The sequence below is a fragment of the Eucalyptus grandis genome, chromosome 3 (genome assembly GCF_016545825.1).
Source record: "Eucalyptus grandis isolate ANBG69807.140 chromosome 3, ASM1654582v1, whole genome shotgun sequence".
Lineage (NCBI taxonomy): Eukaryota > Viridiplantae > Streptophyta > Magnoliopsida > Myrtales > Myrtaceae > Eucalyptus > Eucalyptus grandis.
The window spans coordinates 49,709,603-49,732,966 of NC_052614.1; the positions used below are offsets into that span (position 1 = coordinate 49,709,603).

The 23,364-nt window shown below is 40.9% G+C and overlaps 1 protein-coding gene across 1 annotated transcript; it reads left to right on the plus strand.

Moving 5' to 3' along the window:
• Window positions 1-1,905: 1,905 nt before the first annotated feature.
• On the plus strand, window positions 1,906-4,938 carry LOC120291927 (receptor-like protein kinase 2). Its single transcript, XM_039309737.1, has 2 exons — window positions 1,906-2,112; window positions 2,350-4,938. The coding sequence occupies exons 1-2, from the start codon at window positions 1,906-1,908 to the stop codon at window positions 4,936-4,938; spliced, it is 2,796 nt and encodes a 931-aa protein (XP_039165671.1).
• Window positions 4,939-23,364: the final 18,426 nt, after the last annotated feature.

Here is a 23,364-nt window from a genome sequence, read left to right on the forward strand (position 1 = left end):
AGGCCTTTAAAATTGGTGGAGAGAGACCATATAGATTTTTCTAGATACTGTAGAACAATACATAGTTTTTAGGAAGTTTTGAAACAACAAAGCCCGTTTCACGAGCAATCCGAGCAAAGTCAGAAGAAACTAGCGGTATGTAGAGTTTTTAACTTACTTTCAAACACAATTAGAGAAAAAAACAAAAAAACTACGAAGATTGCAATTAACATGCTTATTATTTTTCTTGACTAGTATATAATGGGAAATGGACAAATGATTTATAAGATATCTTCAACTGTATGCTTAATTAATCTTGAGTCTCTAATGGCAGAGAAATCAAGGTCTGGAAGCACTAAGCCTGAGTTCCAGTGGTGGCTGGAGCAGCATCCATACGGCTGAAGAATTAGCTGCTACATCAAAATTAAGGTTCCTTCGCGTGAAAGGCTTGGATGGCACCTTCGAGAATCTTCTACCTAACCTATACAGGTTTTTTAAGGAAACATGGGGAACAAATTTCCATGCAAATAACTTTCACTTTAGTAATTTGATCATGCTCAACCTTTCGGATAGCAATATTGGAGATGACTGGGATGGGTGGAGCCAAATGAAGGTATGATATGGCTTACTCTATATACTTCTTTCTATCATCACCTCATTTGCGATGATAGAAGCAAGACATATATTTTACTTCTTTGTATCATTATCTCATGCGATTGACATAAAGGTTGCATGCACTCCCCATCTTATCTGAGTTTAGAATATGTTTTGCATGAATCAAAGCAAAACCCAATTATATCACACATATAAAAATGCTTCATGTGGTTTATAACCTTGATTTAATGGTTATGAAGGTTGCTTAGGATTTCGAATTGGGGTACTCCACCAATAAAGTAGCCGTTTTCCATCAATATGCATCAGATATGATTTGCATGGCTATAAAAGTTGAGTCAATTGGAATTAAGTTTGAGATTGGTAACACTCAACATGAATGGCGTAAAGGATCACAAGTTTATTTGGAATAGCTAAGTTGATGATTTAAATTAAGGCGAGCTTGACCATCATGAGACTTTATTCAAGAGGCTTACTAACCCAATTTAATAGTTTTCTTTATAATTGCATTAATAAATTGTCAAATAAATGAAAATGACATTATCTATACTTTTGTAATTAACTTGAGTTAATGAGTGAAGGCTGGAGTATCACATTAAATCTAATTTTTAACTACAGCGTCAAATCAAATCTTAGAGAAATCTATGGTATAGATTCGGGGTGGAGAAAAAATGTAATGGAGTGCCTTTTCCATTTCTAAAATTAATTTGAGGTCAGTTTTTGAGCTACAAATATTGTGTGAAATCAATTTAACTCGATTAGGTACCCTCCTCACTAACAATTGCCATTTAGTCACCTCTTGTGATCTTTCTACAATTTTTCAACTTAAAATAGATGCTCCTATTAAGTTGAAGGTAGGATACCCAAAATCAATCTCACCTTTTATATCAACTTCACTTTGCATCATTCATTTTTGTTAATTTTGATTGTTAACGTGCAAGTGTGAGTATGCTTGTAGGCTATTCTGCAAATACCTATTCTACGTATATCTTATGCACGCTAGATTTTCTAGAAATTGCATTGATTTTTTAACAATATTTTAATCCGTTACTTTATATCTCGACTATTAAGTAGGCTTTACATTACATTTGAGAGAGAGAGAGAGAAGCCGGGGGGGGGTGGTGGTGGCGTGGGTAAGATTGTGGTCGAAGGTGGTGTCTTTGGTGCCCGGTGGCGGTGGGTGGAGCAAAACTTAGCGTGTTGGTATTCGGGGTTTGTGGGTGATTTGGGAATTATACCTTTTTGTATCTTCATAGTAAGGATACTCTAGTCTTTTGGCTATAGAGTTTTGTTCTAAGATGCATAGTTGTGCAGATGGCAAAAAAGCTAAAAGTTTTGGACCTGAGAAACTGCAAATGCTTAACAAGGACACCCGATTTGTCGACTTCCCCGGATTTGGAGATATTGATACTTGCTGGCTGCTCCAAGTTAATTACAGTTGATTGCTCCATTAGTAAGCTACAGCTCTTGAAAACTCTAAATATGGATGGATGTGACTCTATTGAGGAGTTGCTTGAAGAGGTTGGTTCTTTAGAATCATTGGTCAAGTTGGATTTGTCATTCTCAGGGATAGACAGTCTCCCTAATTCCATTGGAAATCTAAAGAAACTCAAAACCATCAAGATGGGACATACAAAGTTAAAAAGGTTACCAGACACAATTGGATAGCTAGAGATGCTTGAAGAGTTACATTGTCCAAACTGTCCGGATCTATCAGGCGAAGTCCCAAATGCTATTGGGAATCTTTTCCATTTGCAGATCTTGGACTTGTCATGTACTCGTATTTCTGGTTTACCAGACACAATCACTCATCTCTCTCAACTGGAAGAGTTACATGTCCGAGATTGTAGGGATCTTATGAGTGAAATCCCAGATGCAATTGGCGAACTATCCCACTTGAGGATCTTGGACTTCTCTGGTACTTACATTTTTGGTTTGCCGGCCACAATCACTCATCTCTCTTACCTAGAAGAGTTACGTGTTCGGGATTGTAGGTATCTTACGAACAAAATCCCAAATGCAATTGGCGGACTATCTCGCTTGAGGATCTTGGACTTCTCTAGAACTAGTATTTCTGGTTTGCCTACCACGATTGCTCATCTCTCTCATCTAGAAGAGTTACGTGTCCAAGGTTGTTTTTATCTATCGAGCCAAATACCAGATGCAATTGGGGGACTACCTCGCTTGAGGATCTTGGACTTCTCTGGTACTTGTATTTTTGGTTTGCCTGCCACAATCACTCATCTCTCTCACCTAGAAGAGTTACATGTCCAGTATTGTGGGGATCTTACGGGTAAAATCCCATATGCAATTGGCAAACTATCTCGCTTGAGGATCTTGGACTTCTCTGGTACTTGTATTTCTGGTTTGCCTGCCATGATCCCTCATCTCTCTCACCTAGAAGAGTTACGTGTTCGGGATTGTAGGGATCTTGGTGGCAAAATCCCAAATGCAATTAACAAACTATCTAGCTTGAGGATCTTGGATTTCTCGAGTACTCGTATTTCTGGTTTGCCTGCCACGATCACTTGTCTTTCTCACCTAGAAGAGTTACATGTCCAGGATTGTGGGGATCTTACGGGTAAAATCCCAGATGCAATTGGCAAACTATCCCATTTGAGGATCTTGGACTTTTCTAGAACTAGTATTTCCGGTTTGCCTGCCACGATCGCTCATCTCTCTCACCTAGAAGAGTTACGTGTCCAAGGTTGTCGGAATCTATCGGGCCAAATATCAGATGCAATTGGCAAACTATCCCGCTTGAGGATCTTGGACATCTCTGGAACTGGTATTTCTGGTTTGCCTATCATGATCGCTCATCTCTCTCACCTAGAAGAGTTACGTGTCGAAGGTTGTCGAAATCTATTGAGCCAAATACCATATGCAATTGGCGAACTATCCCATTTGAGGATCTTGGACTTCTCTGGAACTTGTATTTCTGGTTTGCCTGTCACGATCGCTCATCTCTCTCACCTAAAAGAGTTGCATGTCCAGGATTGTGAGGATCTTACAGATGAAATCCTAGATGCAATTGGCAGACTATCTTGCTTGAGGATCTTGGACATCTCTGGAACTGGTATTTCTGGTTTGCCTACCACAATCTCTCATCTCTCTCACCTAGAAGAGTTACGTGTCCGAGGTTGTCGCAATCTATCGAGCCAAATACTAGATGCAATTGGCGAACTATCCCGCTTGAGGATCTTGGACATCTCTGGAACTGGTATTTCTGGTTTGCCTACCACGATCGCTCATCTCTCTCACCTAGAAGAGTTACGTGTCCAAGGTTGTTGGAATCTATCGAGCCAAATACCAGATGCAATTGGCGAACTATCCCGCTTGAGGATCTTGGACTTCTCTGGAACTTGTATTTCTGGTTTGCCTATCACGATCGCTCATCTCTCTCACCTAGAAGAGTTGCATGTCCAGGATTGTGAGGATCTTACAGGTGAAATCCTAGATGCAATTGGCAGACTATCTCGCTTGAGGATCTTGGACATCTCTGGAACTGGTATTTCTGGTTTGCCTACCATGATCTCTCATCTCTCTCACCTAGTAGAGTTACGTGTCCAAGGTTGTTGCAATCTATCGAGCCAAATACTAGATGCAATTGGCGAACTATCCCGCTTGAGGATCTTGGACATGTCTGGAACTGGTATTTCTGGTTTGCCTACTACGATCGCTCATCTCTCTCACCTAGAAGAGTTACGTGTCCAAGGTTGTTGCAATCTATCGAGCCAAATACTAGATGCAATTGGCGAACTATCTCGCTTGAGGATCTTGGTCTTCTCTGGAACTGGTATTTCTGGTTTGCCTACCACGATCGCTCATCTCTCTCACCTAGAAGAGTTACGTGTCCAAGGTTGTCGGAATGTATCGAGCCAAATACCAGATGCAATTGGCAAACTATCCCGCTTGAGGATCTTGGACATCTCTGGAACTGGTATTTCTAGTTTGCCTACCACGATCGCTCATCTCTCTCACCTAGAAGAGTTACATGTCCAAGATTGTTGGAATCTATCAAGCCAAATACTAGATGCAATTGGCGAACTATCCCGCTTGAAGATCTTGGACTTCTCTAGAACCGGTATTTCTGGTTTGCCTGCCACGATCGCTCATCTCTCTCACCTAGAAGAGTTACATGTCCAGGATTATGAGGATCTTACGGGTAAAATCTCAGATGCAATTGGCAAACTATCCCATTTGAGGATCTTGGACTTCTCTAGAACTAGTATTTCTGGTTTGCCTGCCACGATCGCTCATGTCTCTCACCTAGAAGATTACGTGTCGAAGGTTGTCGGAATCTATCGAGCCAAATACCAGATGCAATTGGCAAACTATCCCGCTTGAGGATCTTGGACATCTCTGGAACTGGTATTTCTGGTTTGCCTATCACGATCGCTCATCTCTCTCACCTAGAAGAGTTACGTGTCGAAGGTTGTCGAAATCTATCGAGCCAAATACCAGATGCAATTGGCGAACTATCCCGCTTGAGGATCTTGGACTTCTCTGGAACTTGTATTTCTGGTTTGCCTGTCACGATCGCTCATCTCTCTCACCTAGAAGAGTTACATGTCCAGGATTATGAGGATCTTACGGGTAAAATCTCAGATGCAATTGGCAAACTATCCCATTTGAGGATCTTGGACATCTCTGGAACTGGTATTTCTGGTTTGCCTATCACGATCGCTCATCTCTCTCACCTAGAAGAGTTACGTGTCGAAGGTTGTCGAAATCTATCGAGCCAAATACCAGATGCAATTGGCGAACTATCCCACTTGAGGATCTTGGACTTCTCTAGAACTGGTATTTCTAGTTTGCCTACCACGATCGCTCATCTCTCTCACCTAGAAGAGTTGCATGTCCAGGATTGTAAGAATCTTACAGGTGAAATCCCAGATGCAATCTGTAGACTATCCCGCTTGAGGATCTTGGACATCTCTGGAACTGGTATTTCTGGTTTGCCTACCACAATCGCTCATCTCTCTCACCTAGAAGAGTTGCGTGTCCAAGATTGTTGGAATCTATCGAGCCAAATACCATATTGAATTGGCGAACTATCCCGTTTGAGGATCTTGGACTTCTCTAGAACTTATATTTCGGGTTTGCCTACTACGATCGCTCATCTCTCTCACCTAGAAGAGTTACGTGTCCAAGGTTGTTGGAATCTACCGTGCCAAATACCAGATGCAATTGGCGAACTATCCCGCTTGAGGATCTTGGACTTCTCTAGAACTGGTATTTCTGGTTTGCCTGCCACGATTGCTCATCTCTCGCACTTAGAAGAGTTACGTGTCCAAGGTTGTTGGAATCTACCGAGCTAAATACCAGATGCAATTGGCGAACTATCCCGCTTGAGGATCTTGGACTTCTCTAGAACTGGTATTTCTGGTTTGCCTGCCACGATCGCTCATCTCTCTCACCTAGAAGAGTTGCATGTCTAGGATTGTGGGGATCTTACCGGTGAAATCCTAGATGCAATTGGCAGACTATCCCATTTGAGGATCTTGGACTTCTTTGGTACTTGTATTTCTAGTTTGCCTGCCACGATCACTCATCTCTCTCACCTAGAAGAGTTACGTTTCCACGATTGTCAAAATCTTACCCACAATTGTCAGAATCTTACTAGCAAAATCCTAGATGCAATTAGTGGACTATCCTGCTTGAGGATCTTGGACTTCTCTAGTACTCGTATTTCGGGTTTGCCTGCCACCATCACTCATCTCTCTTATTTAGAAGAGTTAGGTGTTCGGGATTGTAGGTATCTTACGAACAAAATCCCAAATGTAATTGGCGGACTATCTAGCTTGAGGATCTCGGACTTCTCTGGTACTTGTATTTCTGGTTTGCCTACCACGATCACTCCTCTCTCTTACCTAGAAGAGTTACATGTTCAGGATTGTTGGAATCTTACAAGTGAAATCCCAGATGCAATTTACGTACTATCTTGCTTGAGGATCTTGGATTTCTCTGGTGCTGGTATTTATGATTTGCCTGGCATGATTAGTTGTCTTCCTTGCCTTAAAGAACTTGTATTGAAGGAGTGCCAGGAGCTTCGACTAGTGCCACAGCTTCCCTCAAGTTTGATAAGCCTTATCCTTGATGCTTATCATTGTGAAATCATCCCAGACCTCTTGAACTTAGTTACTTTAGATCACTTGGACTTGTCCTTTCATAGGTGTAATCTCGAGGCTACTTACAAGTCAAAAGAACTTCTGTCCCCGTGGAAGATCGTAGAATCCATCGACCAGCTTCCGTCTAGTTTGTCAACCTTGCATCTCACGGATATACTATCACCGCAGCAGTTTTCCAACTTCAAGAGCCTATCAAGTCTCCATTTCTAGCTGCTTACATTTCCCGGTGCTTGAAGACTTGGAGAAGTTGAGGCAATTGCCCATAAAAGTCTGTCCATCCCTCGAGAGAATACCTTATCTATCATGCTTGAAGAATCTGGAAACCTTGTGTTTGTCTCCATTGTTTATTCTTGTGGAGATACAAGGCTTGGGGGAGTTGGAATCCTTGAAGTCACTACAGATTATCCGCTGTGAGTCATTAGAAAGATTACCTCAACTATCAAAGTTGGCAAAGCTCAATTTTGTTAACCTAAGCTACTGCCCAGTGTTACAAGCCATAAAGGGTGTCAGTTGGCTTTCAGAGCTCTATTCGTCACACAAAAGCAATTTCTAGGTATCTGACGTTCGTTTCACGGAAAATGAAGTCATTGGGAAAAATGTTTTCCGTCGTGAGGGAAATTTTCTCTCACTTAATCTCTCTTATTTCACACATCTACAAATCCTCAATTCCTCCTTCCCTTTCTTCTTCTTTTTTTTTTTTATTTGAATTATTTTAATTTCCTTTTTCTTTTTCTTTTCTTTTTTTCTTTGTTTCCCATCTTCTTCTTTCTTGGCTAGTTGTTAGACCAAGTGAACCTCAAGCTCGTCGGTCTCAAGCTCGCGCTCGTCGATCTGGCGAGCCTCGAGCTTGATGCTTGCGCTTGCCAATCTGGTGAGCGAAAAATATTTTCCTTACCGAACACCGGAAAATATTTTCCGAAACAATTTTAGGTTTTAGCTGAATACCAGAAAATATTGTTATTTTCCTGGAAAATGACTTATGGGAAAATATTTTCCGGAAATGGCCCATTTTCCGCGAAACGAATTGACCCTAAGTGTTTGATTATTACGAATTGCATGTCCCTGGAAAGGTTTTCTAATAGTATAAGGTGTTGGACTGAGCTAGTCACCGATTGGAAAGCACCAGAAATGTCGAGTGCTGATGGGGAGTCGCTAGGAATGTCGGGCCCTGCTTCTATATTAGGGGCTAGCATCAATCAATGTGTTACTTCGATTTCGTACCCTTGTAATCTTGTCTCTCCATTTATCTGTGCACAATGAGCTCCTGATAACAAAAGACGTGGGTTGTCCATATTTATTAGTTTGTCCCGTAAATTCATTAACAACCATAAGTATTTCACTCTTCATTTCTTGATGAGATGCACGCATGAGTTGCTTTAGAAAAGTTTCATTTTGGAGAATTGATATGATGTGAAGGAATTAATATATCCTAACTGATCCACAATTCATTACCTTAAACTTTTACATGAGGTGGAATTAACTAGATGTCAATAGACTCGGATTTTGGCTCACTCCCGGCTGAAGGCATTGGAAGTTCGTGTCTTTTCTTACTTTTGTGCTCCTAACACTCCTATCCATTCCTTACTTTTATAACTTTTATCAATATAGTAAGGTATGTGTTATATGATACATTAAATTCTTTTAATTTTAGTTTCCTAAATGCTATTGCTAGAGTATAAAGTCCTTACTTTCAATTTTTCAATCATGCATGACTTTGTTACAGGTTTTACACGATGTGTTTGTCACTCCAGCGAAAAGTTAGATTAATGGTGGGAAATAATGAGGTCAGATAGGTTGACATAAATGCAAAATGTTTAGAATTTATTTGGCAAAAAACCAAAAAGTTTAGGGATGTATTGATACTATTGCAATAGGTTTATGATTTTTTTTTATATAATTTCCTCGAACAAAGTCCCCAGCAATAAATTCGTAAAGCCAACAACAAGTCATGCCTCTACCACGTCCAATGTGCGGTTTGATCCGTGCGGAAGCCAGATAAAAAATTCTTATAAAGGGCACGAGTAACCTCAAATGAAGCTCGTTAAGGAATTGCTACTTGCAATGATTATGATTGGGTGATGCTCAGTGTACAGATATATCTACGTGTGGCATCCGAGAATCTCGACAACCCGAAATATTAATTTTTGAAGGAAAGGAAATTGTCTTTGAATGGCTATATGGACAATTACTTCATCGGCCACGTTATTTGATCTTTTGGACCGAACCCCTATGTAAAAATTGGTTATAGGAATGTTAATTAGTTTCTATAAAAAATCAAAATGCCCTAAAGTGGTGTAGGAATTATGGGCTTATTATTATTATTATTATTATTATTATTATTATTATTATTATTATTATTATTATTATTATTACTATTATTATTACTATTATTATTACTATTACTATTACTATTACTATTACTATTACTTTCTATGGGCCATTTAAATTGGACATCTAGGCCCAAAAACTTTCGGGCCCAAAGCAGGCCAAGAGGTCCACAAAACCGTTGGCCCATTAGAGGGGGGGGGGGAACCAGATGGAGAGGCCACGCCACCTCCTCCATTTGTCCTCTTGTTGAAGACACTTGTCTTCCTCTTGGAGCCAAGTTTCTCTTGCATGCAAAAATCCAATGATTACTAGTCAATTAAGCAAATAAAAGGGAGAGGGGAAGCGGATTGATCAAGGGAACCGCTGAGAGAGAGAGAGAGAGAGAGAGAGAGAGAGAGATTAAGAGAAAAGGGAGAGTGACGGAGAGAGAAAAGAGAGTGGTGAGGGTGCTTCGGCGAAGAAGGAGACCAGCCCCACTGTGCGTACACCTGCTGCTAGGGGTGATCGGGTCCAGGGTGGGTAGGGTCTAGACCTAGATTCCCGACCCTGTTATAACTGGTTCTCTTTTTTTGAACCTTGTTCCCTACCCTGTTTGCATTGGACCCTGTTCCCGACTTACCCTGTTTTTCCGGTCCGGGAACAGGGTTAACCCTGTTTATATTGGAACCTGTTTTGCAAATTTTTTATGTTTTCACCATTCTCACAGGACCTTGAAACAGCTCAATAACAAAGATGTGAATGGCGGACAGAAAAGAAGAAACACAAATAATGAAAACAACTAAATGCAGAGAGTCCATAGTTAATGATTGTGGCCTTGTCAATCACTGTCAGTGAGCTTCTATTTCGAGAGGCAAGCTCTCACTCGATCACCGGCCACACCTCATACACAGCAATGACACATCAGAGTGATACAGACAGGGGAAAATGAGATATAATAGAGAAATCTGAGCATACAAGCAACGATTCCAACACTGAACTCCGTTCGTATAGAAGACTCAACTCAAACTAGAGAAATCAAGACGCAATTTCCAACATGAGAATCATAACGGCAATTCAATAACAAATGACCATCGTATTCCAACTCAACCGGCCACAGTGAGATTTCATAAGTCAAGAATAAGTTGAGTTGATGCATTACGACTTTCGGCTCAATGATCTACTAGAAACACATCCGGATCTGGTTCCAGCATTTCATCAAACACGTGATATGCATTTCCATCAAGGAGTTTATACAAGAATATGAATCAACGATTCACTTTTAGAACCATATAATCCCTGTTTTCACAATCTCCCAATCCATATTTATCATTCTACATCTAGCAAAACCAGGTCAACCCACGAGAACGCTAGAAAAATTCACTAAGTAAGAAGCCCGCGGCATGAATCGCCGTCTCGTTAGGTAGGGAACAGATACCAACGGCCTAAAGAGGGGGCTCGACTTCGTACTTGTAGGCTTTGTCGCCGGTGCGAGGCAGCGAGGATGGCCGGGACCAGGAAAAGAAAACGGGTACAAATACAAATCAGAAAAGACGCTGCCAGCAATTGGGTTGGAGGCAGGATTCACAAACAAGGATTCAGCAAGATCTTGAATTATAGAAAATCAACACGAAGACTTCTTCGCCCGTCGATTAAAACACCGGAAGATCTTGAATTCGGAAGCGGTAGCACACGACGCCCGACAAAAAAAGCGGGTACGACTCAAAAACCAATCGGCCTATTGACCAAGTACCTGGAGATGCTGCAAGATGGAATCAAGAACTCAGAACAAAGCCACCTAGAGACAATCCCAAGAATCTACAAGAGTCCAAACACACAGAGAGAGAGAGAGAGAGAAGTACGAGTCAAGAAGAAGGGAAGGGAAGGAGACTTCGGACCGTCGATGAAGGGAAAATGTGAAGTGTTGGACGAAGGAGGAGGAAAGAGACGCGCTTAAGCCACGCCAATGCCAAGCACTCCTTGTTTGAAAAACGAAACTCGCAAGGAAATTGCAGGCCGGCACTAATCTGGAGGACGGAGATGAAGCCGGTATACGATGAGTCAAGCTTGGACCCGGGGGTGATGGCGTCGAAGCCTACCTTGCTACCCTGGAGGTCGGTGATGTTGACGAAGCCGGTGTCGCGGGAGGAAGGCGACGGTGGGCGCAGCGCTCAAATGGATGGATCGGCGGAGGTGAGACCAAGAGAGCTTGAGAAGTTGAGAGTAAAGATAGAAATAAACAAATTAGGGTTTTGCCTTAAAGCCCGGTTCCCAAACCGATCCGGTCGATCCGGTTCCCGGGTGGGTATTCCTCGGAACCGGTTCTCGGACCGATTCAAACAGGGTCTGAACTTTGGGAACCGGTTCCTGCACTCGTTTCAACCGGAACCGGTTCCCGACCCTGTTTTTCGGGTGGGCCGATCCGGGAACCGGGTTGACCCAGTCCGGTTGCACACCCCTACCTGCTGCAGCCGTCGACGCCACCTAGTTTCGTCGTTGGTTGAGCCGCGCCCAAAGCCCTCAAGTCGCCGTTTACTTGCTGTGGTTGCGTGAACTTAAGGCAAGTGAAGTCCATTGATCTACATGATACTTGCTGTGGTTGTGTGTGAAGTGTAATAGATTTTGGATGTGCTGGATGTTGGAATTTCGAATGTATAGGAGTAGTTCTTACTGTTTCATGGAAAAACAGCTTGACCTTTGGCGACTCCGTAAATTTTCTATAATTATCTAGAAGAAATTTGACTTTGTGTCCTTTATGAAAGTTGTATATGACATCTTGAGGAATAACATACTAAAATTTGGGAAGAAACGGACAAGTATTGGTTGGCGAAACGATTTTTCTTTGAAAGTGATGGATCTGGAAACTGTTACTGAGGGTTAGGGAGAGTTATAGTGATTATAGCTCATGATCTATAATGAGTCTGACTTTGAGTTCTTCACAAAAATTTCACCCCTAGGTTGTTTCTATAACATATCAAAATTTTATAATTTTCTGAGTTTATTTAGGGGTTATACGGAATTTGTTATTAAAACTGTGCAATAGTAATGTTTGAAGTTTTATGGCAGTGATGCATGAACCATAACGACTCGTATGAAGTTTTCTTGACATGGTGTTCTTCATAAAACATTTTTCTCTAGATCTTGTTTATAACATGTTAAATTTTCAGAATTTATAAAGATCGTTTACTAATTTTCAAGAACAAATGAATTACTTTATGAGATGTGGTATCTTGGGTTGTTATTTATACAACATATGTGGTGACATTTAGCATATTATATGACATCAAAAGTTGATTGAAACCTTTGACATTATTGCATCAAATGCTGTTTTGAAAGTGAGACATATATGTATACATTGTGATGTTGATGATACCGTCGGATGGCTAAGTCGACGATGCCCCGGGAGTGTCGGGATGCCCGGAGGTGTGTGCCGGATGCCTGGAGGTGTGTGCCGGAGGCCTCGTGATGCCAGTTGGGGTATGAGATGCCTGGAGATGTGTGCCGGAGGTCTCGTGATGCCAGGTTGGGTGCGAGAGTCATGAGGGATGCAAATATTGGTCCTTGGGAAAAATGAGATCCTTTTGAAAATCAAATTGGGAAATGAATGATGCGCATGTGTGTGCATATGGCATGGGATATACGTTGTCTATGAACTTGAGTTGGTACTATTTGGCATTGAAAATGTGGTCATTAAGGCATTGAATGGATCTCATGGAAATATATGCATGATTGCATGGATGATATGTGCATTTCACATGAAATCTTGGTTGTCTTGCTTGTTGCATTGTGTAGTTTGATGGATCTTTTACTGCTGAGTGGTTGTACTCACCCCTTTTGGGGACTAACATTTCAGACTAGGAGTTATGTCTCTGTCGCCAGTCACCCCGGTACTTTCTATGGCATACCGACCGACGTTGAGGTTAAGTGTACGGAGCATCATCACCCCGAGATACGGGGGTTAGTTTTTGTTCGTGTGCGGGTTTTGGTCTTGTATGACGTTGGATCACCCGCCGGCCCTGTCATTTAGGAGTTCTTGTTCGTGCATGTTTGCCATGATGGGGTTATGCTGGGGATGCTGCCGCCACCGCCGGCTGACGGACTGGATTGGGTGTGACTGAGCGCGATGGAGGGAAGATGAAGCTTTTTGGATCGCCGACATTGGATGATGGACCGATGTACATGACTGCTGTGGAGTCAGGTACTTTTGATTATAGCCGAACTTAGAAAAGCCTTGGCCTTTTGATATACCGACTCATGATGTCCATCAAGTTATGTACATAAAAGTGGTTTGGCTCTAACTTATATATAAAATGTGTAGTTGGTGTGCATTGCATTATTTTGTTTAAGTATGGGATAGGAAGGTTTTGAATATGCTTCCGCTATATGAACTGCGCTAGGACCGATTTAAATGATATAAACCCCTAGGACTTTTGGACCCACTACAATTCTATGGTATCAGAGTGATGCTTGCCAGGTCAAGTGAAAGGTAAGCGAACTGTGGCGACCCTAACGGATCGGGGGCCATTTCGGGGGTGCCACACTATGTGTATTTCCTCTTGAATATTGCTAATCCTAGGGCATCGTGACGATGCTTGTTCAAAACTCTCTAATCTCTCGTTGTTTTCACTATTTGCGTTCGTTTGAAACAGTTTCATTTGCATTAAGTTTAAACTCAAGCCAGCCGTTCACCTCATTAGTTGCAAGGCAAGGGTTACAAGCTTGAATTTGTCTATAACTGGTTACTTACCTTGCAAACTGATAATTTAGATGTTAAAATTAAGGCCTTATCTTATATTCTTATCATTTCATGCTCGTACAAACCTGTAGGGCACTTCTCGGCTATTCCTTTACATTACTTTGAAAACCTACCATGTTCTAACTTTTTTTAAGCATTGCTGGACTTCTTCTTTGACTTTTCTTCTGTGGGTATTGTCTTCAGCCCTGTGCTCTACTTAGCAATTAATACGGATAGATTGAATCTTATTGGAATTCTTCCAAACCTAGGTCGGGAAGTGGTGAGTGATGTGAGGCGATGAAGTTACTGGGAGAGAGAGTTCGTGGATGTTGTCTCTTGCGGACGTGAAAGCACTGCAGAAAATTGCTGAACTTGTGAATCCTTGCACCCGAGGGGTTGATTTTGTGTCTGGACTAACTGCATGAGATTGCTCGGGACTGTGAACTCGCTCAAGGTGCTCGCTCAAGGTGCTGAGATGGGCTATGGAAAGCTTCGTCCATACTAGTGCGTTGTGGTCTCATCGGAGCTAGAACGTGTGAAGAGGCTCACTGGTGTTGCTTGGAACTCACCAGACAGAGGAGACTTGGCTGGGAACAAAGGTAGAGACAGATTGGAGATCGCCAAAAGGCAGAAGTAGCTCATGAAAGAGATTTTGTGTTAAAAGTCTCCCTGGCTAGGATGGTAATTGATGACTTCTGCACTTTTCTCACTAAGACGATCGGTTTGGAGAACAAAGTAGTCATGAGGTATGTAAAGAAAAGACACATCTGGTTCTGGATTTGAGCAGCTTTTGATAAAAAGAGAGTATGCCTATTTCCTAAGGCATAGCACCTGGTTTCTATTTTCCACATTGACCCAATACCCTAATTAACCATTTCCTCCTACCATATGCTGCACTTTCTTTCTTCCTTCTTAGTTTATCTACATGTTGTTTTTGACATAACGAACTTCTGATGCCAAACCTGGTCTCTATAATAAAGTGGCCGTGGATATGCAAATCAACAAAGATGAATTGTTGAGCTAAAAATCAGGGTAGAAGACTCTTGTGGACCGATTTTCCTATGTATATTTTCATTTTTTTTAGTACAATTGTTTAGAGCAATTTATGTGCCTTTTTAGTGGAGTTCTGTGGCAACATATTGTAATGAATTATTGAGAATACAAGTTCAAAACTTCATGATACCTAAGTGTTGTCATAATCAAAGGTAATAACAGAAAGGCAGTTTTCATTGATCATGCTTTTAGCTTGCTTGCGTCCAATCACATTACAGTCATTCAGATGTGGAACTGATGGCCACAAGAGCTAGCAGAGTTTCTTGTGCAAGAGAATGATTTCTAAACTGAAGTTGAAAGTATTTGCTAGTTGACTAACTGGAACTCCTCTTGAGATTACAAAATTATACGACCTGAGAACTTAGATAATTCCTGGTTTTGGAATACAAAGTTTCAGTTGAAATTTTTGGAGAAATTAGAGATTTGAGGTCCTTTGACTTCTCAAACTTGAGAAAAAGGTAAAGCCACTTCAAGAAGAAACAACATACAGGACAAGAACATGTTGAGGATCAGCAATATACCTCCGTCTCTGTGGCATTAACTGATAAATTTGCAAACCGAATGATGAATTAAATTGGATTCTCAAGTTGTAGGGATTAGCCTTTTGCAAAATATTGTTGAAATGGGCTGGAAACTCTCATATCCACTTCTTGTGGAAAGCTTAAGTTTAAGCTTGTCATTAATAATCAAATCTTAGCAGATGTCAGGTTTATTGTAGTAGAATTTAAATTTTCTGTAAGCATTGCATTGATGGGTCGCATCCTATTATAAAAAAGGGATCTTTGAAGATATGCACGTGTCACGGGTCGATTCATGTATTGTTCCTTAACCCATCCGACCTTAGGATTTTTCCTAAGCAGCCTTTATCACACTCAACTTACAAGAATCTTTTAGAGAGAGAGTCTAGAGAGAGAAGCTTTGAATTTGTATTTCACTTGTGAATGAGATGATATAATGAGGGGGAGGAGACCCATATATATACGAATATTAGACAAACCGTATCTGTAGATCTCTCATTGATCTAACAGTGGAGATCGTATCTCATCAACTACCATCTACCCACATTTATTACGTAACTGTACAATTATCATATCGTCCGCCCTCAGGAGTATTCGAGAGCACTTGAAAAAACCATTGGACTCAGGGATACTCCAAGGATGGGTCACGGCCGTCAATTAGTACCCTCTTGGATCGTGCTTTCCTCTAGGCCATGACATTCTCCTCCATTTAATCAGGCGACGCCCTTGTCGCGTCTTTGGCATGAAAGGCATCTATCTCCTTCTTGAACTGCCAAAGAGCTTTGGCGGGTTCCTAACTAGCTTCGCTCTTTGGAAGACCCTTCCATCGGACCAAGTATTCTCGCTTCGGCGCACAGTACCGCTTCCGTATGACTCAATCCGCCATTATGCACTCGACTTCTCAATCATACGAGGTTTTTGCCCCGTGGCACTTGTTGTGACTCCCCTCGATTCGGATCTTTCTCGTCAACTTGGAAAGGCTTAAGCATACTCACATAGAAAACCGGATGTACCTTGAGTTTTGGTGTCAATTCCAGCTTGCATGCGACCTTTCTGACCCGTTGTAGCACACGAAATGGCCCCTCGTAGTGACGAATCAAGCCTTTGTGCACGTCCTTGTATTGGAGAACCACATGTAGCTTGGCCAACATTAAGTCCTCGACCTGGAACTCCACATGCTGTCGCTTCTTGTCGTCCCATTTCTTCATGCGCTTGGAGGCCACATGTAGACACGCCTACGCTAAGTCGGCCTACTCCTGCCAATTCTTAGCAAACTTGTATGCAGGCAGGCTACTCCCCTGATAACCTGACGTGATTACACTTGGGGTTTGCGGTTGTTGGCAATCGCGATCTCAAATGGGGTCTGACCAATGGAGTCGCTTCGCTACAAATTGTAGGAAAACTAGGCTACGTCGATCAACTTCGCTCAATTCGCTTGCGTTGTGCTCACATAATGTCGGAGATAAATCTCCAAGAGTGCATTGACTTGCTTTGTCTGGCTATTGGTTGGGGATGCAGGCTTGTAGAGAGGTTCAACTCCAACCCGAGTAACTTAAAGAGCTCGGACCAGAAACGCCCTGTGAATCGAGGATCATGATCACTCGCGTCGTTTGTGGAACTCTTTAGTACTTGACCACGTGCTTCATAAACAGCTTGGACACCTCCTTGGCCAGACAATCCTTTGTCGCAAGCACGAAAGTCGCATATTTGGAGAACCAGTCCACCACGACCATGAGAGTCCGACACCCTTTGGACTTGGGCAAATTCACGATAAACTCCATGGAAACACTTTCCCATGGTCGAGTTGGAATGGGAAGCGACTCTAAGAGCCTTGGCGACAAACATTGATCTAGCTTGTCTTGTTGGCATATAAGACATGTCTTCATATAAGCTTCAATGTCGTCCCACATCTGAGGCCAATAATACTGATCTTCGATGAGGGCCAATGTGTGGTGGATCCCTGGGTGACCCGCCCACTTCGAATCATGGCACTCGCGCAATTTCTCCTTCCTTATCTTCCCATGGAAAGGCACATATAGTTGCCTTCCTTTGGTGAAGAGGAGATCATCCTCACACCAGAACTGTCGGGTCTTGCCTTCCCGCGCATACCCGATGAAAACTTAAGTTCTTTGGTCATGCTTTAACCTCTCCTTGATGCGGTCAATCCAAGGACAACTCGGACGACTCACCATGCTCGCAAGCTCCATCTTTCGACTTACTACATCAGCCACGGAGTTAGCCTTCCCCAACTTGTACTCTAGCATGTAGTCAAACTCCGCTAGAAAATCTTGCCATCAAGCTTGCTTTGGACTTAGCTTCTTTTGAGTCTGGAAGTAACTTGTGGCCACGTTGTCCATCCTCACGACGAACTTAAACCCCAGGAGATAATGCCTCCACATCCGAAGGTAGTGGACCACCACGGTCATCTTATTCTCTTGGATGGTATATCTACGCTCGGTATCATTTGGCTTAGGGGACTCGAATGCCACCGAATGTCCACCCTACATGAGAACACTACCGATAGCATAATCCGATACGTCAGTCTCTACCTTGTAGGGCTGGGTATGATTGGGCAACACCCACACCGGCTCCTTAGTCATGGCTTGTTTCAACCAATCAAATGCCCTTTGGCATCGATCCATCCACTACCACGGTTTCTTCTTCTTCAATAAGTCCATGAGTGGCACGGTGATGCTTGAATAGCTTTGAATGAAACGCTAGTGGTAGTTGGTGAGGCCAAGGAACGACCTTAACTCCGTCACCTTTGTCGGCAGCTCCCATTCGACGATTGCTTGAATCTTTGCCTTGTATATTTGCACTTGGGTAACGATGTGCCCCAAGAACAGAACTTCTTCTTGGGCAAAAGCACACTTCTTGCACTTGACGTACAAGTCATTTTCACGCAAGACTTGGAAGACCTGCTTTAGGTGCTCGACGTGTTCCTTGAGTGTCCGACTATATATTATAATATCATCAAGATAAACCACTACAAACTGATCTAGAAAATGGTGGAGTACCTTGTTCATGAGAGTACCAAATGTAGCCAGAGCATTGGTCGAGCCAAATGGCATGACGAGTAACTCGTACGATTCATATCGCATTATGCATGTAGTCTTCGGCTTGTCCCCTTCAGCAATTCGGACTTGATAGTTGTTGGAGAAAACTTCATTGTATGTTTTGAAGTTGACAAAACATTTCAATCAGTCTAGTCTGAAGACTTGCAGACTCTTTAGTCAAAGTCTGAAGATCGCCAAACCACCAGACTCAAGATTTAGAGTCTATCCTCATTGACAGTTTCTAAACCGTTGAATAAGACTTATCCAAAACTGGGTATTTTGTTAAGGATTTGATTCTATCGACTGAAGAAGATCTCTCGGCTAGAGATAACATCTTGGAATCTGTTATTCGTTTTAATTTCAATTCGCGCAATTTAGATCCGTTGATTGACAAAGCATACTTGGAAGGTTCTACTTATAGAAACCTAGATCCTGATTGTATGGGCGAGCAGGATTGATGGGCTATCGTTATATTCCTTAAATAACTCGAAATCTTCCTAATTGATTATGTCCAACGGGTAGATTGGAAGAACTCCTTTGGAAAGTGCCAACGGGTATGAAAGCATGGAGGAGTATATAAAAGAGTCGTTCTAGTTATTTGAGTCTGTGCGCAATAGAAGAATTCCAAAGTCTGAAACTTCTTGTTCTTTGTCAAATTCAATTGTTGAGCGAAAAATTGTACTCAAAAGAGCGTTTATACTTCTATGAGATCTTGAGGAAGTGTAGCAGAGTCTCTACACTGTGGAATCAAGGAAGAACTATTCTATAACAACTCTTTTGATTCTTAGTGATATCTAGCCGGTGGGCTGTTAGTGCGGAAGAGTGGACGTAGGCTTGGATCAAGCCGAACCACTATAAATCCCGTGTTCTTATTCTCTTCCATAAGCTCCTTACTTTGATCGTAACATTATTTGTTAGAGTCTAATTTCCTTTTCATAATCTATTGTTAAACGAGTCGGTTTAAAAGTAAAATTATAATCTCTACTCTGCAAAATTTATTTTCGCACCTATTCACCCCCTCTAAGTGTTCGTACTAGCTTTCACAATTGGTATCAGAACTTGTGTACTCACTTAAATTGAAGTGTTTTTACTTTAGAGTTAACGATCCATGGCTAGTATATTGGCTCCAGGTCTAGTTGAAGGGCAAAGCAATACCAGATCGCCTTATTTTGATGGAAAGGAATACAACATATGGAAAAACAAGATGAAGGCATTCATAAGATCAAATGATTCTCTGGAATGGGACGTGGTAGACAAAGGAATCATTCCTAAAGCTGCAACAGTCTCAGGAAGAGGAAAAGAAGTTGTTGAGTCCAGTGAAATGACTCAAGAAGAGATAAACAAGAGACAAGCTCTTGATACAAAAGCAATTTATTCTTTATATTGTGCATTATCTCCTACTGAATATAACAGAATATATTCTTGTGAAACAACTAAAGAAGTTTGGGATAGATTGCACATCACCTATGAAGGAACCGATCGAGTGAAAGAAACCAGAATCAATATTCTGCTCGGTCAATATAAAGCATTCAAGATGAAACCAGGAGAATCTATTACTGACATGTTTAGTCGTTTTACAGAAATTGTGAATGGTCTCGAGTATCAAGGTCAACCAATCTCTGGACCCATGAAGGTCAACAAGTTACTGCGTGGGCTTTCCAAAGATTGGAATCACATAAAGATCTCAATAAGAAAGACACAAAGAATCATGCTACTCTCTGTTGACGAATTGGTTGGCACTCTTCAATCTTATGAAGTGGAGCAAATCAAAGAAGATGAAGATCCCAAATGTAAGAAATCCATTGCATTAAAATCTAATGATGATTCTAATGTCACGGATTCTAAAGACGATATGGACGATGAAGAGCTTGCTCTCATGATAAGAAGGTTCGGAAAACTGAATAGAAAGGGAAGAAGATTTAATCCAAAGAAACAAAGTTCTCAAAAGCTACAAAATAAATCAGCTGAGGATAATGATTCCAACAGAGATGTAGTCTGCTTTGAATGCAAGAAAAATGGACACATCAGACCCAACTGTCCTCTGCTGAAGAAAAATAAATGAAAAGCTTAGAAATATTGAAAGGCACTTAAAGCATAAATTTGGAGTGATACCGAATGTGAGGAAAGTGATGATGATTATGCCAACATTTGTCTCATGGCACAATCGACTCGATTCGACTCGAGATAGACTCGCATGACAGTGAAATCGAGGTAAGTAATTTAAAAATTCCTACTAAAGTTTCTAAATATATCGATGAATTGTGTCTTAGCCTCAAAACTTCTCTCAAAAGGATTTCCGAACTTAAAAGGGAAAATTCTGCACTAAAGCAACAGGAAATTGTTTGGAAAGAAAAAATTCGAAAGTTTAGACAAAAGTGTTATTACTTTAAAAGAAAATGCTGATAATCTTTCAAAAGAAAATGCATTCTGAAAAGTGATATCTCAAACATTTCTAAAAGGTTTTCTATAAGATCTGAGAAACTAGAAAAAATTCTTTCTGCACAAAGACCTTACTTCAACAAATCAGGTTTGGGAATGACCGCTGAAACCATTCCTCTAATTGATTTTCCTAAAGTAAAGGAAATAATTAAACAAAGACCTACAAAAAATTCTTATAAAAATCATTTCCAAAAGGTTTTTGTAAAACCTGTAGGCCGCAGTGCTCTTAAATGTTCTAAGTGTAATAGCTTAGAACACTTTGAGAAAAAATGTCCTATGGTCTGGAAACCTGTGAATAAGGTTTGGGCAAAGATTGTATATCACACTAACTCCACTGGACCCAAGAAAATATGGGTACCAAAGAAAGCTTGAGTTTCTCTTTTAAATGCAGGTCACTATCAAGAAAAAGGTTAAATGGTACCTGGAAAGTGGATGCTCGAGACATATGTCAGGAGACTCAAACTGCTTTATAAAGCTTGTGCAAGTTAATGGTGGAGAAAGTTCTTTTTGAGGAAATAGCAAAGGAAAGAATTGTGGGATATGGAACTGTAAAGATTGGAAGTCTCACGATCAGTAACGTTTCCTTAGTAGAATGACTCAACTACAACTTACTGAGTATTAGCTAGCTGTACGACATTGGTTTCAAAATCAACTTTCAAGAAATAATATGTCCAGGAACCAGTAAAGACTCCTCTCAGACTTTTACGGGGCAAAGACATGGGAATATCTATCTCTTGGATATTAAACCAGAAAAATCCTAATGTCTAATCTCAATTCAAGAGGAAGCAAATCTATGGCATAAAAAGCTTGGACACATCAACATAAAGCAAATAGCCAAGATCTCTACAAAGAAGTTTGTTCGTGGACTACCCAATCTAACATACCAAAAGTCTAACCTATGTACACCATGCGTTTTGGGAAAACAGGTAAGAAATTCATTCAAACCAATAAATCAAGTGTCCACTAATCGTGTTCTGCAGCTCTTGCATATAGATCTGTTTGGACCAACCAGAACTCAGAGCATTAGAGGTAAGAAATATTGCCTAGTAATTGTGGATGATTATTCACGATTTATTTGGGTATATTTCCTGGCAAGTAAGTCTGAAACATTTTCTTATTTTATAAAATTTGCTAAGAAAGTTCAAAATGAGAAAGGGTATGTTATTTCCAGTAAACGGACAGACCATGGAGATGAGTTTGAAAATCAAGATTTTGCTAAATTTTGTGATGAATCTAGTTTTCAGCATGTATTCTCCTCTCCTTATACTCCAGAGCAGAATGGAGTTGTGGAAAGGAAGAATAGATCTTTGCAAGAAATGGCTAGAACTCTTCTAATTGAAAGTAACATTTCTTCTCGTTTTAGGGCTGAAGCAGTTTCTATAGCATGCTATATTATTAATAGGGTTTTCTTAAGGCCTATTCTGGAGAAAACTCCCTATGAGTTGTTCAAAGGCGATAAGCTAATTGTTTCCTATTTTCGTGTGTTTTGATGCAAATGTTTTATATTGAAACATACAAATGATCGAATCGGTAAGTTTGAAAAAAAATCAGATAAAGGCATCTTCCTTGGATATTCAACCACTAGCAAAGCCTACAAAGTATACAACAAAAAGACCCAATTTGTGGAGGAATCAATGAACGTTAAATTTTAAGACTTTATGCAAAATCAATCGATTCAGACTCAAACTGAAGAACCTGAACTTGCTCCAGACTCTACAAAGTCTAAATCTACAGAAGCAGCTCAGACTTCAGAAGGCCAGCAACAAATGAACGTTGAAGAATCAAATGAAGAAAATGATCAACAGTCTAACAAATCAACCAGCAACTGGAAGCACAAGTCTAGTCATCCTAAAGAACTCATTATTGGTGACATTAATGAGGGAATTCGTACAAGATCCAAAAGGCGTGAAGAGTCTAGTGCTGTGGCTCTTATTTCTGAAATAGAACCCAAGAGCATAGAAGAAGCTTTAACTGATGAAAGCTGGATTGAAGCTATGCAAGAAAAATTCAGGCAATTCAGTATCAATGATGTCTGGGAATTGACTCCTAAATTGAAAGGTAAATCTATCATTGAAGCTAAATGGGTTTTTAGGAACAAAATAAATGAGAAAGGAAAAGTCGTAAGGAACAAAGCAAGACTCGTGGCCAAAGGATATACACAAGAAGAAGGGATAGACTATGATGAGACCTACGCACTAGTAGCAAGGTTAGAAGCAATTAGACTATTACTTGTTTTTGCTTGTTATAAGAATTTCAGGTTATTTCAAATGGACGTCAAAAGTGCTTTCCTAAATGGATTTATCCAAGAGGAAGTCTATATGGAACAACCTCCCGGTTTTGAAGACCCAAGGAAACCAGACTCTGTATTCAGACTAAAAAAGGCGCTATATGGTCCAAAACAAACACCTCGAGCTTGGTATGACAGACTAAGTAAGTTTTGAATCCAAAATGGTTTTGTTAAAGGTAAAGTAGATACTACATTGTTTATCAAAAGAGAAAACAAAAACTTCTTGCTTGTTCAAATTTATGTTTATGAT